The following is a 15,879-nucleotide window of genomic DNA, read 5'->3' on the forward strand; positions in this document are numbered from 1 at the left end:
GTCTTTAGAGCAAACAAACCTTTACAGATGATACCCTTTCCTCACTATCTAGCCAAGCCGCACCATGTTGTGTGATCTGCACTACTCTTTCCAGCACATATTTTTTACTATGATGTTCAGCGTTTCCAGCAATAATTTCACAAAAAGTGCTATATATATGCCAGTGTACTATACTATATGTACACGATAAAACAAGCTGAGCTGGCCCGATAACATAGATTTCCAAGATTTTCATCTTGTAGGGCAATAACCGTGATTCTGATATCTGCTACAGACCACTTACTTTGTAAGCAGGCTGAGGGGTGGAAACTTGAGGAGGATTCAACATATGAATAAGAGAACAAGCCCTGACCACCTCACTAAGGAGGCTGTTTGGTCGTATAGGAGGCTCACTGCTGGAACCGGCTCAGAGTCCCTCTCAGACAGAACATGCATTTGTTGAATAGCTCAGCAGCTAAACAACCATTTAAATTTGTTCAGCACAGTCTCTCCCTTTGTCTCCCTGCTTGGGGGCTTCAGTTTTACAATGGCTTGTTACAGGCTGCTGCCAAACTCAACATGGACGCCGCAGCCAAGGGTTTGTACAGAGGGACTCAGATTAAAGGAGAGGAGACACAGCCTTACCCAGTTTACCACTACTCTGGGGTATGAAAACATAATCATATAGCCACAGTGGAGTGTAACCACCCCTTTGTAAAGAGCTGTGTGTGTGTGTGTTCAACATTTTGTATGTGTGTATGCAGGACGAGTGTGCATACGGTATGTGTTTATATGTTTGCGTGAACTGTTCTATGCGTGTGGGATGACCAGATGGTTAAATGTTTACGAGGCAGTATGCTCCTGGCTGTAGTGGGATCAGGACATTACATCCTGCCATTCTTAGGAGGGTCAGGGGAAGTCACAGTGGAAGGGACAGGGGGGCCTGTGTGTGTGTGTGTGAGCAACTGAGTATGAGTAATCCACACCTGGTGCCACCCATGCCTGTTGGCTTGAATCAGAGAGAGTACATTTTGTACATTGTCATTCTGAAACATACACTTTTTTGAGTGAGAAATGTGCATCTGAATCTACCAAAATGTTCCAGTTTTTGTTGTTGTGTTGGTTGATTTGCTGTCCACTCACCTCCAGAATCAAAGGGTCTGGTGCAGAAGCACATGCCACAGCACTACACTAAGGGAAGTTCAGGATGTATTTAGTTTCCCTCTCATTCATACCCAACTAGCGAATGGCAATGGGAATAGGGGATGAGCACACCGGGCATCCTCCTCAGTAGAAGGCAGAGGGATGTGGAGTGTTGTTGGAGCAAACAGTAACTAAAATAACACATTTGCACTCATTTCCTGTTGCCAGAGGGGCCACTTCCTGTGTCAAGCCACATATGACACATGACCCTCTCAACCCTCATAACCCTCTATGCGCCCCCCCCCCATACTCCATACCCCATACCCCCCCACCTCCCCCTCGCAGCTTGCTCCCTATGTAGTGAATATTATCTTCCTGTGTTTAATGCATCTGCCTCCTCCTTATTGTGTCACTATTTTTTACCCAGCTTGCTGTAATATTTAGAGAAAGCAGAAGGGGGAAGGTCAGCAAAATACGACTATCCATCTTGTTGGGACTGGGACTGCACATAGCAGCATGGCAGGAAGACTGACTACTGTATGGATTGTGGTAGTGCTCATTTTTCTCAAATGGAATTGGAATTTTACAGTACAGTGGAGTACAATATAGAGCACATGGAAGTTCTACTATGGAATCAAAATGCCAGGAAGATATCAGTAGGGAATTTCATATTTTATATTAGAACTAAAAAGATAGCTGAGTCTGCATCAAAAATAACCTCCCATAACTACATGATAAGTAATCTCTGCAAGTAGACCTATATGATGAATGTCTCTCCTCCTACTATGATTCCCTTTTCCGTCTTTTCCCCCTTTCCTAGCTCTATCCCTGGTTTCCTAGCTTCTATTCCCCCTTTCCTAGCTTCTATCGCCCCTTTCCTAGCTCTATCCCCGGTTTCCTAGCTTCTATCCCTCCTTTCCTAGCTCTATCCCCCCATTCCTAGCTCTATCCCCCCTTTCCTAGCTTCTATCCCCCCTTTCCTAGCTCTATCTACCCTTTCCTAGCTCTATCCCCGGTTTCCTAGCTTCTATCCCCCCTTTCCTAGCTCTATCTAACCTTTCCTAGCTCTATCTACCCTTTCCTAGCTATATCACCCCTTTCCTAGCTCTATCCCCGGTTTCCTAGCTTCTATCCCCCCTTTCCTAGCTCTATCCACCCTTTTCTAGCTCTATCCCCGGTTTCCTAGCTTCTATCCCCCCTTTCCAAGCTCTATCCCCCCTTTCCTAGCTCTATCCACCCTTTCCTAGCTCTATCTACCCTTTCCTAGCTCTATCTACCCTTTCCTAGCTATATCACCCCTTTCCTAGCTCTATCCCCAGTTTCCTAGCTTTTATCCCCCCTTTCCTAGCTCTATCCACCCTTTCCTAGCTCTATCCCCGGTTTCCTAGCTTCTATCCCCCCTTTCCAAGCTCTATCCACCCTTTCCTAGCTCTATCCACCCTTTCCTAGCTCTGTTCCCCCTTTCCTAGCTATATCACCCCTTTCCTAGCTCTATCCCCGGTTTCCTAGCTTCTATCCCCCCTTTCCTAGCTCTATCCACCCTTTCCTAGCTCTATCCACCTTTCCTAGCTCTGTTTCCCCTTTCCTAGCTATATCACCCCTTTCCTAGCTCTATCCCCCCTTTCCTAGCTCTATCCCCCCTTTCCTAGCTCTATCCACCCTTTCCTAGCTCTGTTCCCCCTTTACTAGCTCTATTCCCCTTTTCCCAGAGATGAGCTGGAATTTTTGCAGACCTCATATATTCTACGGTTTCTCTTGGGGAATTTTCTGACTCCCATCTTCAATGTTCCTCCATTCTCTGGATGAAGTCTTGGGGGAGGAGGGCCTGGAAATGTTTACAACTTCCAGCAGCAGACGCAGATAGCTCTGGGAGTTGTGTACACACACACACACACACACGCACACACACACACACACACACACACACACACACACACACACACACACACACACACACACACACACACACACACACACACACACACACACACACACACACACACACACACACCGCATCAGTCTAACACATAAAGGCCTAGGAGGTCTCTTTACTGCGAATTATGGATTATCTCCTTCTATCATCTTGCTTAATTAAATTACCTGTTTTTTTAATCAGCCAACCACCACAGGGCTTAGGCATGTTAAAATAATAACCGCTGTGTCGTAATTTCACTTTAACCAACACACTAATTTCAGGACTGTTATTACGCTGTAAAAAAGGCATGGGGAACATATTTCATTAACTCATTTAGCTGTGGTCATCATCCTACTGCCATCCATTTCCATTGTTGTGTTAGGGGGATCATAACATGTTGAACTTTAATCGATTCAACGTGTATTTTTTAAATACAATGATGATGATTCAATGCATGAAATGCTTCAGCTTAGGTTTGGTACATTTTCTTGTTCAAATAATTAATTAATTAATTCCAAAAGTCTTGATACAGTGTTTGCATTCAAGGTCAGGATTTGATATAAGGAATTATACTGTGACATTGAGGGGGTTAAATTTATTTTTAAGGGACCTCCTACAGTATGTGTGCACACACTCTATTACAAACACCATAAGTGTAATGACATTCATCCTACAAAGTGACATGTATTCATGGCTGCCAAGGGAAGCCAGCCAGACTTCCTAATAAAATGTCACAATGAAATCTTCCTTCAATTCGAAAGCGGCTGAATCTATTTCACCAGAGAAAGCATCCGAACGAGACAAACAGTGCCCCTCTGTCTTAGTATCTGTAGCCCATGTATCTGATACTGTCTGGCCAAAAAGTGTATGACATGTCATATTCTTTTTGGCCAGACAGCATTAGAAACATGGGCTACACATACTAAGACAGAGAGGCGCTGTTTCACTCACTTTGATGTGTTTTCTTCGGTGAGATTGATGAGACCTGCTGTCGGTGCCCGTCTTGGTCAAAACTATATCTATATATTCAGAGACTACCTACCAGATCTCAGAATGTCTGTGGGGGGGGGGGGGGGGGGGGGCATTACAGTTTATGCCAGACATTACAGTTTATTTCGCCTGCGTAGTGGACACTACAGGCCTGTACTGGACAATGAGGTTTTGTGGGTCAGGGGAAGTTGCTGACATGGACCTCCAGAGAGATATCTGGGAATATGCAGCTAGCCAATTCATCACATTTCTGTTTATTCCTGGTGGGAGAGATGATGAGTCAGTAGCAATAGGTTTCTGTATTACAGTCACTGACACAACACAGCAGCTGTGTTGAGCAGTGATGAATAAGATTAGAACTTATTCACTGCTTATTCACTTCATTTTATCGCTGACTGTAGCTGGACAAGTTTGGATTAGTATGCTCGGAAATGTCACACCCGATCAGTGATAACAATTCATTGTTTTGGATCAGAACCATGTTATGCCAAGCAGCTCTTAGCTCTCCTAAATGTATATTTCAAGTTAAATGCTTGCAGTATGTCTTAATATGCACATACAGTTGAAGTCGGACGTTTACATACACCTTAGCCAAATACATTTAAACTCAGTTTTTCACAATTCCTGACATTTAATCCTAGTAAAAATTCCCTGTCTTAGGTCAGTTAGGATCACCACTTTTTTAAAGAATGTGAAATGCTAGAATAATAGTAGAGAGAATTATTTATTTCTGTTTTTTTTTCTTTCATCACATTCCCAGTGGGTTAGAAGTTTACATACACTCAATTAGTATTTGGTAGTATTGCCTTTAAACTGTTTAACTTGGGTCAAATGTTTTGGGTCTTCCACAAGCTTCCCACAATAAGTTGGGTGAATTCTGGCCCATTCCTCCTGACAGAGCTGGTGTAACTGAGTCAGGTTTGTAGGCGTCCTTGCTCGCACACGCTTTTTCAGTTCTGCCCACAAATTTTCTATAGGATTGAGGGCAGGGCTTTGTGATGGCCACTCCAAAACCTTGACTTTGTTGTCCTTGTCATTTTGCCACAACTTTGGAAGTATGCTTGGGGTCATTGTCCATTTGGAAGACCCATTTGCGACCAAGCTTTAACTTCCTGACTGATGTCTTGAGATGTTGCTTCAATATATCCACATAATTGTCGTTACTCATGATGCCATCTATTTTGTGAAGTGCACCAGTCCCTCCTGCAGAAAAGCACCCCCACAACATGATGCTGCCACCCCCGTGCTTCACAGTTGGGATGGTGTTCTTCGGCTTGCAAGCATCCCCCTTTATCCTCCAAACATAACGATGGTCATTATGGCCAAACATTTCTATTTTTGTTTCACCAGACCAGAGGACATTTCTCCAAAACGTACGATCTTTGTCCCCATGTGCAGTTGCAAAACGTAGTCTGGCTTTTTTATGGCGGTTTTGGAGCAGTGGCTACTTCCTTGCTGAGCGGCCTTTCAGGTTATGTCGATATATGACTCGTTTTACTGTGGATATAGATACTTTTCTACCTGTTTCCTCCAGCATCTTCACAAGGTCCTTTGCTGTTCTGGGATTGATTTATTTGCAATTTTTACACCAAAGTACGTTCATCTCTAGGAGACAGAACGCGTCTCCTTCCTGAGCGGTATGACGGCTGCGTGGTCCCATAGTGTTTATACTTGTGTACTATTGTTTGTACAGATGAATGTGGTACATTCAGGCGTTTGGAAATTGCTCCCAAGGATGAACCAGACTTGTGGAGGTCTACAATTTATTTTCTGAGGTCTTGGCCACAGGTACACCTCCAATTGACTCAAATGATGTCAATTAGCCTATCAGAAGCTTCTAAAGCCATGACATCATTTTCGGGAATTTTCCAAGCTGTTTAAAGGCACAGTCAACTTATTGAATGTAAACTTCTGACCCACTGGATTTGTGATACAGTGAATTATAAGTAAAATAATCTGTCTGTAAACAATTGTTGGAAAAATGACTTGTGTCATGCACAAAGTAGATGTCCTATCCAACTTGCCAAAACTATAGTTTGTTCACAAGAAATTTGTGGAGTGGTTGAAAAACTATTTTTAATAACTCCAACCTAAGTGTATGTAAACTTCTGACTTCAACATTATTTCCCCTCCATAGCCGAAGGGAAGTGGCATTGGAAAATGTTTTTTTAATGGCTGGCTGTAAAAGAATGTCAAGTGGGCGGTTGATGCGTAAGCAACATCATAAACCATGTGGTCATGGCACTTAACAGGAAGACAACGACGTAGCTAGAATGTCAGAGACGTGAAGACCTGACCTAGGGTGCCTCCCAAATCTCACCCTATTCCCTATATAGTACACTTCTTTTGACCATGGCTCATAGGCCTATTTGGGATGCAGACCTACTGTTGAAACCGCCGGCTTGATGACAGTGTCCATTTCAATTAGGGAAATTAGCAATGACTGAGAAATCTGACAGCAAAATCTCCTCTCTCACCAAGGGACGTTTATGGAATTGATATGCTGTATAAGACCCCTTTTCTTCTACATAATTGCTCCCTAATTATCCATTAGTTATTCGATTACCCCTTTTAATCTGTAAGTCATGGGCGCGGGATGGGCTGGCTCTGTAAATGGCGGCTCAGGCTCAGCCATTGACGAGTTAGTAACTGCCCTAATTAAGGAATATGCTACTCACACACTGAACCCCAGAGAGACATTTTACATGTTGGTGGGCCCTAGATATTCATGAGATTCTCTAATTTGTAATAATAAAGCTCGGAATTGCCACCAAAGTGGGGGAAATGGTTCTATGGTTATATCGCTCTCTCTCTCTCTAACGACTAAACCTTATTTCTTAGTCAGCCATTACCTAGTCAGAATAATGTGCTGCTCTGCACAATGGAAGTGGTTTTAGCGCCGTTGCAAGGAGCCATTGTTAGGCTGTATTACTCCTTCTTAGATATAGTCAGAGGTCTTTATAATGAGACTCCGCTCTCAGAGAAGAAATTGGACAAAGGTTAGGAGTTATACTGTATGGGAGCAGTGAGGTGTTTCTACACTAAAGTATATCAATGGTCATTTGTTGTCGGTTGTAAACGCATGCAGCAGAAACACAAAATGCCAGCCAGAGCCAGATTCTACCATTTATTACACATACTGTATTACATTCTTAAATAAAAATGCTCCACTGAACAGTTCTTGCATAGATATCTTACAATACCAATTTAAAAAAGAATTATGAAACAGACCAGTAACAAAAATAAAGTTTTCTTCTTCCTTAATAAAGAACATTACCATACTAACATCATATAATACAAATAATAATATTTTTCAACACTTTGTACAGCAAAATTAAAAACAAGGAGAAAAAGAACCCAAGAGAAAACTGAAAAGGAAATGACCATGACAATGACAGGAGGGAGGGAGGTAGGAGGGGTGAGGAGGGAGGGAGGAAGGAGGGGTGAGGAGGGAGGCAGGAGGAGGGGTGAGGAGGGAGGCAGGAGGAGGGGTGAGGAGGGAGGGAGGGGTGAGGAGGGAGGGAGGCAGGAGGGGTGAGGAGGGAGGGAGAGCGCAGGAGGGGTAAGGAGGGAGGGAGGCAGGAGGAGGGGTGAGGAGGGAGGGAGGAGGGGTGAGGAGGGAGGAAGGGAGGCAGGAGGGGGGGAGGGAAGGAGGGGGTGAGGGAGGGAGGGAGGGAAGGAGGAGGGGTTAGGAGGGAGGGCGGGAGGGATAGAGGGAAGGAGGAAGGGAAGGCGGGAGGGTGGGAGGGAGGGGTGGAAGAGCAGAGGGTGAGGGCTCAGGGTCTGGTAGGAAGGAGAGGTGATGGTGTTGTTGGCATTATAGGGCCCCTGCAGAAGGAGTAAATGACAGAGAGGTGACGATGGAAAGGTGTTCCCACTGTGTCACTGGGCTTCCACAGACTTACCAGGTGTAGAGGCTGGACTGGGACTAGACTACCTTGTGGAGGCTCAGCCGTACTGTAGACGGTCTGAGAAAAGCACTGGTGGGTTAAGTTCTGCTCTACAGGCTGAGGTGTGTTGTTGGCTGGGTGGGTGCCCCAATAGAAATAGAATTAGATTGGAATTTGAGTAATTCTATTTCTATGTGTGGCCCCTTGACTGAGGATAGTTATTACAGCTGCACATCCTGGTTCTGTCTGTCTGGCCATAAGACTCTTCACTTAGCAGAGGGTAAATAGAATATAAAGTACTCTAACTCACCTCCTGAACTTGACACATGTCCAACACCTCAGGAAGACAAAGCCATAGAGATGAATCAACATTTATCAAGATGTATCTTCCGCTAACAGCACATGTCAGAGTGTGATGCCTGGGCCCCAGAGTTGGATGGATAAGGATTGGGGGACAAAGGGAAAAAAGGAGTGAGGTGGAGGGATACAGAGGCAGGGGGGAAGAGTTTTGTCAATACCTTATATACTGACACATCAAATATGGACAAACACAGCAGATACAGACACACTCCCTGATGCAGATGTACAACAAAAAGAACCATGAGTTTCAACATCCCAAACAGGACCAAATTAGTCACCTGTTACATGGCAATGAACAGAACCCCTTGAACTGTCAAAACAACTGTCCAACATTATCTTACCATGCCCAGTTGCCATTGGCTGTTTAATGACAGTAGAGGGCCTATATCATGCTAATAACCTATTAGTTTGATTGGCTAAAAACTAAAAAGGAGATACCTTATTGGTTCTTGTGGTTAAGTGCATCAGGAAGTGTCACAACATGTTATGTGGATATTTGACATTTGAGTGCTCCAACAGACTATGCTAGCATTAAGTAAGTAGGTACACTATGGAGTGTGCGCAGTAAGTTCATGTAGTGAAATGGTATGCTTGAGAAGATAGAACAACAGGAACATTAAAAGAGTGTGTGAGATGTATGTAGGAGTCGAAATGCTGAAGCACTGTTGCCTAGAAGTGCACAATAACCTTTAAGTTCCACCTAAAGTGTTGTGGTTAAAATGGGTCTACAGTAGGTCTAACGACTAATGTCTAATGTCTCTGGACATTCCAGTGGCCTACAGAACTGTTATCAGACCTACTGTAAACCAGTCACTACCCATACGAGCTCATTGAGTTGAAGAGCTACTAATGTTTTTATCTACAAAGCTGCCAGAAGCCTCACCAAAGTGACAACCCTACCTCATGGGGACCGAACGTGTGAGGCTTCACGTTTCGGGAATGCTTAAGGTAGGTGTATGACGCAATCGTTCTTGGGATGGTTTTCGCAGGCAACAGTTAACCTAACATAGACTCGACGGTCCACCTCAGACATGACAGTTTGAAATATTACACTCCACTGTACTATTTTGCACTGTACTAAGAAGCTAATTGAACTAGGTCTACATTAGAATTGGTAGGCTGCTAGTTAAGTCACCCTTGAATTGGGCACCCTAAAGAGACTACACAACCATATTTTACAACCATGAATGGACCACGAGTTCGGCCACACTGAACATCAGACAAGAGATTGTAATGCAGGAAGAAGTTGGGTCAGGGTTGGGGAAGGGGGGGAATAATGGTGGAATAGTAGTGGACAGTAAAACGAGTTCATTCTTTCTCTCGCTCTCTCTTACTCTCTCTCTATTTTCATTCACAGCAGTTTACTTGTGAATCTGCAAATCTTTGGGCGAAAGTGTATACGTGTGCATTCAGCGTTCCTGCAGTTGATTGTGCATGGATCACTTCTGTGGGGTTATAGAGAGAGGGAGAGATGGAGAGAGGGATAGAGGGCTATTAGAATGGCACTTGTAGAGTGCAGAAGGAGGGGGAGTGGGGGGGGGGGGGGGGGGGGGTTGTGGGGGATCTGTGTTGTAAATAGCTATAAGGGCCTGTAGGATTAATCATAATCTCATTTTAATCGCTAATCCATGAGATAAAAAGCACGGCTAATTTCATCATCATTTGGTTAATCCCTGGGGTAAACATTTTTTTTCTTTGTCAAAAAATATCTCTTCAATTTCGATCACTTTCTCAAATAAATATATATCTCTCTGGCTTTACGATAAGCTGCTGCTAATGTACTCTTGTTTGTTCTGTGGCAGATTCCACACTGGTTTCGTAACAGTACTGTGGACCGTTGAAATGAAACCATTTTGGCTCGCGGTCCCTGATGTTTTTTCCCCCAGATCTGTTTCCCTGTGACCAAAAGCCTTTCTCATTAGTGGAGTGCGACTGGAGAGACTAAAGGAGCCTCCACAGAGTAGCCTGCAGCGCTAATGCTAATCAGAGCTGTGGGATACTAGTGGCCAGGAAACTATACAGATGACAGCAAGCAGTGTTTTCCATGACAGCAAGCAGTGTTTTAACAGGCGAGGGAAAGGGAAAGGGGCCTAGCTAGCTTCTTCTGGTGAGAATGCCACAGGACTGAAATAGAATAAGACTTTTCATTTGAAGTGGGGTTTTAGATCTGTCAGTGTGTACGCAAGAGGACTAAAGTTGGGCTAATTTGGATTTAAACTGTGTGCTGCTAACTTTTTAGCATGCAGGCCTGTTATGGGCTAAATTACCATGACCATAGTATCCATTTCCTGTTACCCAGCAGGCTTTGCTGCAGTGGAAGCCGTAGAAATGGCTACAACCAGAAGTGAACGTCTTCTAGAACATAAGAGTGCTTGAAGAGTTTTCATTTTTCTGAACCTATGTGAAGTGCCAGTGAAGTGCATGGTGTATGGTTTTTGAGTTTGAGTGTTTGTTTTTACATCATTCAGCTCTATGATCCCAAATGAATGTGATTTGAGTGGTTTGTAAAGAAAAGAAATTGTCTGAAACAAAACTAAAAGGAATACATTATTGTCAGCTAATGATAGACAGATTATAAGCTTCCCAACATACAGTACAATCCCAGTCTCCCACACTGTTAGTTTCAAACTTGGCCACCAGTCTACTGGTAGTAGTATTCTTTCTCACAATGCAGATTAGATTCACAATGTACCCTAAGGATGTGCCGTGCTATAGCTCGCATTGGGACACACACAGACATACCATTGCAATTCCGGCAAAAAGTGCCACAAACAAACCCCATATGATTGTACGTTGAAGGGGGGGTGGGGGGGGGGGGGGGCGTAATAAAAACAAATCCCCCTGCATTTCTCAAATTTTGGCATTACCTTGCATCATCCACCATGGCAATAAAAAAATAATCACTGTAGCGTTAAAACAAGACAAGAAGAAAGGAGTTCCAACTAAAAAGTGGACGCGAAACACAAAGATCATCTTAATCTTGTTTCACTTCGTCTTTTTGTTGCCGAGACACTGTTTTTGTGTTTGTAGAGAAAGAGCTGCTGCTGCGCCAGTGGTGCCAATAGGCCTGGTATGGAGGCGGTCCGCTTCCCAGATACCGGTGTGTTCTGTTCCAGACCCTGCCTGGCTCGAGGGTAGTTCCATCCTGGACGTTTTTGGTATTGATTGTTCGGAGCTCCACCGGCCCACCTGAGGGCAGCTCTGGGATCGTCTGTGAGATTCTGGCATGGCTGATACATAAACGTTACTATAGAGACAGTAATGGCATCTTCTCTGATAAAGCAGCCATTACAACTGATGTGAGGAGGCCAGGGTGGGTGTGTATGCGAGAGGGGAAGGAAGTGGTACAGTAATAGTGACAGTATTAGTGATAGTGGTGTTGGTATTAATGCCCTGATTGCAAGGCTATGTAGGACTTCATAGATCTGGGGCATACAGGTGAGGAATCTGGTCCCATGGTGTAGAAGCTGATTGTTAACATACAGAGACTGAGAGACCCAGGCCTGATTTGTGGTGATTGATTGAACATGAAAACAAGCTTGTTTTCTCATTTCAAAGCCATTACCTCCAGCGGAATAAGATCGTCTTTTACAAAACAACAATTGCAAAAAATCTTACTGAGAAAAATTTGGAGCAGAACAAATAATTCCGGGAAGCGATCTGAGTGTGTGTGTGAGAGGCTGCCATGCAGTGTTTTGTTTTCCAACTCTGTTCATTAACTAAATCATTATTTGAGTCTTATCTCAAAGAGGAGCCATGAGCAAAGAAAGTGTTCTGTGTGTCGGTGTATTTGTGTCTGTATGGTGTGAGTGTGAGAGACAGATTTTTTTTTTTTTTATTCAGTATTTTTATGCAGTTTTTTTCCCTTTGTATTCTTTTTTTCAGTTTTTGTTGTATACTTTATGAAAAAAAAAGCACAGATAACATTGAAAAAGTCAGTGCAGACAATGGATACGAAACAGGCAAGACTCTCTGGGCTGATGAGGCCATGTTGTCCTTTCTTCTACCCAGAGAGTTGGGTGTCTTTAGTCCCAGGTTCATGTTCAGTAGCCTATCAAGTTCCTAGTCTCCCAAATAGAGTGTGTGGTCACAGCAGACCAGCCTCCCAGGCCCCTCCCCCGCCATACTGGAGGAGATAGGGGGTTCCAAGGTGTATTTCCAGGATCCACACAAACAAAGCAAAAATACAATTTCCAGTTTTATGTTGTGTTTTGGCCCTGGTTTGGTGCTGATGCCTCGAAGGTCAAGGTTTGTTTTTAGTATCACACAGGAGAAAAACACAGAGTGGAAAACAGAGGTCCTTCTCTTTCATTTCAGGCCAACAATCCTTTTTCTTTCAGAGTTTCTTGTGATTTCTTTTTATTTAATTTGTTTCTCCTTAACTGTCAGTGCTAAATAGCAGGTACTGAGTTTAGCCTGTGTTTACGGGCCGGGGTGCGTTCGTTCGATGTTCCTCCCTTCCTGCCATATGTGCACATTCTTTCTCGTTTGTACTTAAAATGTTTTAGTTTTTTTCATTCAGTAAATTTTTAAGAAATTTCAGCTGAAAGAAAACAGACCATCATTCTTAATAATAATAATAATTTGTTGTCTTTACAAAACAAAGGCAAGAAAGTGTCGCTGCGCATTTGTTAGTTGTTGCCTGTGAGGTGGCAGGAGTGAAGCTGAGAGAGAAGAGCAGAGCGCCTCCTACAGGAGAGCCTGAGAGATCCACAGCAAGGTGCCTGTGGGTCACAGAGCTCACTCTCTGGAAGTGTCAGACCCTACTCCCACAGACAGGGGGCGCCACTGGCGGATTGCCCACTAGTTCCATTGGTCTCCCTCGTCTCGCTATTTTGGCATTGTTGTTATTTCACACGGTATAGCTTGCTGAGGGTTGACATATAGCTGCAGTTTGTGGGTACGTATACAAGAGACACAAATTGGGATGGGATTGGAAAACAGCACACCAGAATAAAATGGCCAATAGTTATTGTTGGTTTGTGAAGCCCATTGTGACTTCTGCAAGTCACTGACGTTTGGCGTGTCAAAGTAAAGCAGTTCATAATTCTGGGTGAACCATCTCCTTTCCCAAGTTGCTCCATAGTTTAAATGTACAGAAAAGAAACAGTGGAGTGTAAATGGGTCGTAACTGGATCAGCGGATTGGTTTGGCAGTGTGTGAGTTCCCAACCCTGATTGGACAAGGCATGGCTAATCGGATGACACGATAAAAGAGAATTGGTTGTAGACTGTTGAGTAGAAGTGTGAATCATGGAAGTGTGAATAAAAAACAAGCTGCTCCTCGACTCTTTCACTCCATCACTTCATCCGTCCTCGCCGACCATCCGTCCGTCTGGAGTCGTGGCGTCCGTCTATCCAGCGTGTCATCTCCCATAGTGCTTTGCTCCTGGTGTCAGGTCTCAGGTGGGTCTCTGCGGGCAGGGGCAGCCTCTGGATGGTGAGAGCCGAAGCTGCTGTGTGGTTCATCTTCCATCCTGCCTACTTATTCTCTCCTTCTATCTCTCCTTCTCCCTCTCTTCTTCCTCGCTCTCCTCCTCCCGCTCCCTTAGATGTGCCTCTTCATGTGCAGGGCCAAGTGGTCCGACCTGGAGAAACACCTGGAGAGAAGGAAAAAAAGAGAGGTTGTCAAAATCTACTCAATAACAGTTGGCATGTTAATTGCATGTTACATGTGCAACCAGAGGGAAAAAAACTCTAGACCACCTTTACTCCACACACAGAGACTCGTACAAAGCTCTCCCTCGCCCTCCATTTGGCAAATCTGACCCTAACTCTACCCTCCTGATTCCTGCTTACAAGCAAAAACTAAAGCAGGAAGTACCAGTGACTCGCTCAATAAGGAAGTGGTCAGATGACACAGATGCTAAGCTACAGGACTGTTTTGCTAGCACAGACTGGAATATATTCTGGGATTCTTCCGATGGCATTGAGGAGTATATCATATCAGTCACTGGCTTCATCAATAAGTGCATCGATGATGTCGTCCCCATAGTGACCATATGTACACACCCCAACCAGAAACCATGGATTACAGGCAACATCCGCACTGGGCTAAAGGGTAGAGCTGCTGCTTTCAAGGAGCCGGACTCTAACCCGGATGCTTATAAGAAATCCTGCTATACCTTACTGACGAACCATCAAACAGGCAAAGCGTCCATACAGGACTAAGATCGAATCGTACTACACAGGTTCCGATGCTCGTCGGATGTGGCAGGTCTTGCAAACCATTACAGACAACAAAGGGAAAAACAGCCATGAGCTGCCCAGTGACATGAGCCTACCAGACGGGCTAAATAACTTCTATGCTCGCTTCGAGGCAAGTAACACTGAAGCATCAGCTGCTCCGGATGACTGTGTGATCACGCTCTCCATAACCGATGTGAGTAAGACCTTTAAACAGGTCAACATTCACAAGGCCGCAGGGCCAGACGGATTACCAGGACGTGTACTCTGAGCATGCGCTGACCAACTGGTAAGTCTCTTCACTGACATTTTCAACATGTCCCTGACTGAGTTTGTAATACGTACATTTTCCAAGCAGACCACCATAGTTCCTGTGCCCAAGAACACCAAGGTAACCTGCCTAAATGACTACCAACCCGTAACACTCACACTTATAGCCATGAATTGCTTTGAAAGGCTGGTCATGGTTCACATCAACACCATTATCCCAGAAACCCTAGACCCACTCCAATTTACATACTGCCCCAACAGATCCACAGATGATGCAATCTCTATTGCACCCCACACTGCCCTTTCCCAACTGGACAAAAGGAACACCTATGTGAGAATGCTATTCATTGACCCAAGTTCCTTGGTGTCCACATCACCAACAAACTTTCATGGTCCAAACACACCAATACAGTCATGAAGAGGGCACAACAAAGCTTATTCCCGCTCAGGAGACTGAAAAGATTTGCCATGGGTCCACAGATCCTCAAAAAGTTATACAGCTACACCATCGAGAGCATCCTGACCAGTTGCATCACCGCCTGATATGGTAACTGCTCGGCCTCCGACCGCAATGTGCTACAGAGGGTAGTGCGTACGGCCCAGTACAAGGGGCCAAGATTCCTACCATCCAGGACCTCTATACCAGGTGGTGTCAGAGGAAGACCCAAAAAATGTCCCAAGACTCCAGCCACCCTAGGCATAGACTGTCCTCTCTGCTACCACACGGCAAGTGGTACCGGAACACCAAGTCTAGGTCCAAAAGGCTTCTAAACAGCTTCAACTTCCAAGCCATAAGACTCCTGAACAGCTAATCAAATGACTACTCGGACTATTTGCATTGCCCCCCCACCCCTATTTTTACGCTGCTGCTACTCTCTGTTTATTATCCATGCATAGTCACTTTACCTCTACCTACATGTAGATATGACCTCAATTACCTCGACTAACCGGTGCCACCGCACATTGACTCTGTACCGGTACCCCCTGTATATAGCCTCGCTACTGTTATTTTATTGTTGCTCCTTCATTTTTTGTTATTTTTCTATTTGTCACATTTAATTTAAAATAATTGTTTTGAATTTTTTACTTCAGTTTATTTTAGTAAATACTTTCTTAACACTTGTTTTCTTAAAACTGCATTGTTGGT

The 15,879-nt window shown here is 44.3% G+C and overlaps 1 protein-coding gene across 1 annotated transcript in view; it reads right to left on the reverse strand.

Moving 5' to 3' along the window:
- Window positions 1–7,141: 7,141 nt before the first annotated feature.
- Window positions 7,142–15,879, reverse strand: part of LOC129821156 (Krueppel-like factor 7) — a 78,224-nt gene continuing 69,486 nt past the window's right edge. The window contains exon 4 of the mRNA XM_055878500.1: window positions 7,142–13,876. Within this exon, the coding sequence (XP_055734475.1) occupies window positions 13,825–13,876 (52 nt within the window). The 3' untranslated portion in view covers window positions 7,142–13,824. The remainder of the gene's footprint in view (window positions 13,877–15,879) is intronic.

The sequence above is a fragment of the Salvelinus fontinalis genome, chromosome 23 (assembly GCF_029448725.1).
Source record: "Salvelinus fontinalis isolate EN_2023a chromosome 23, ASM2944872v1, whole genome shotgun sequence".
In the NCBI taxonomy this organism is placed as follows: domain Eukaryota; kingdom Metazoa; phylum Chordata; class Actinopteri; order Salmoniformes; family Salmonidae; genus Salvelinus; species Salvelinus fontinalis.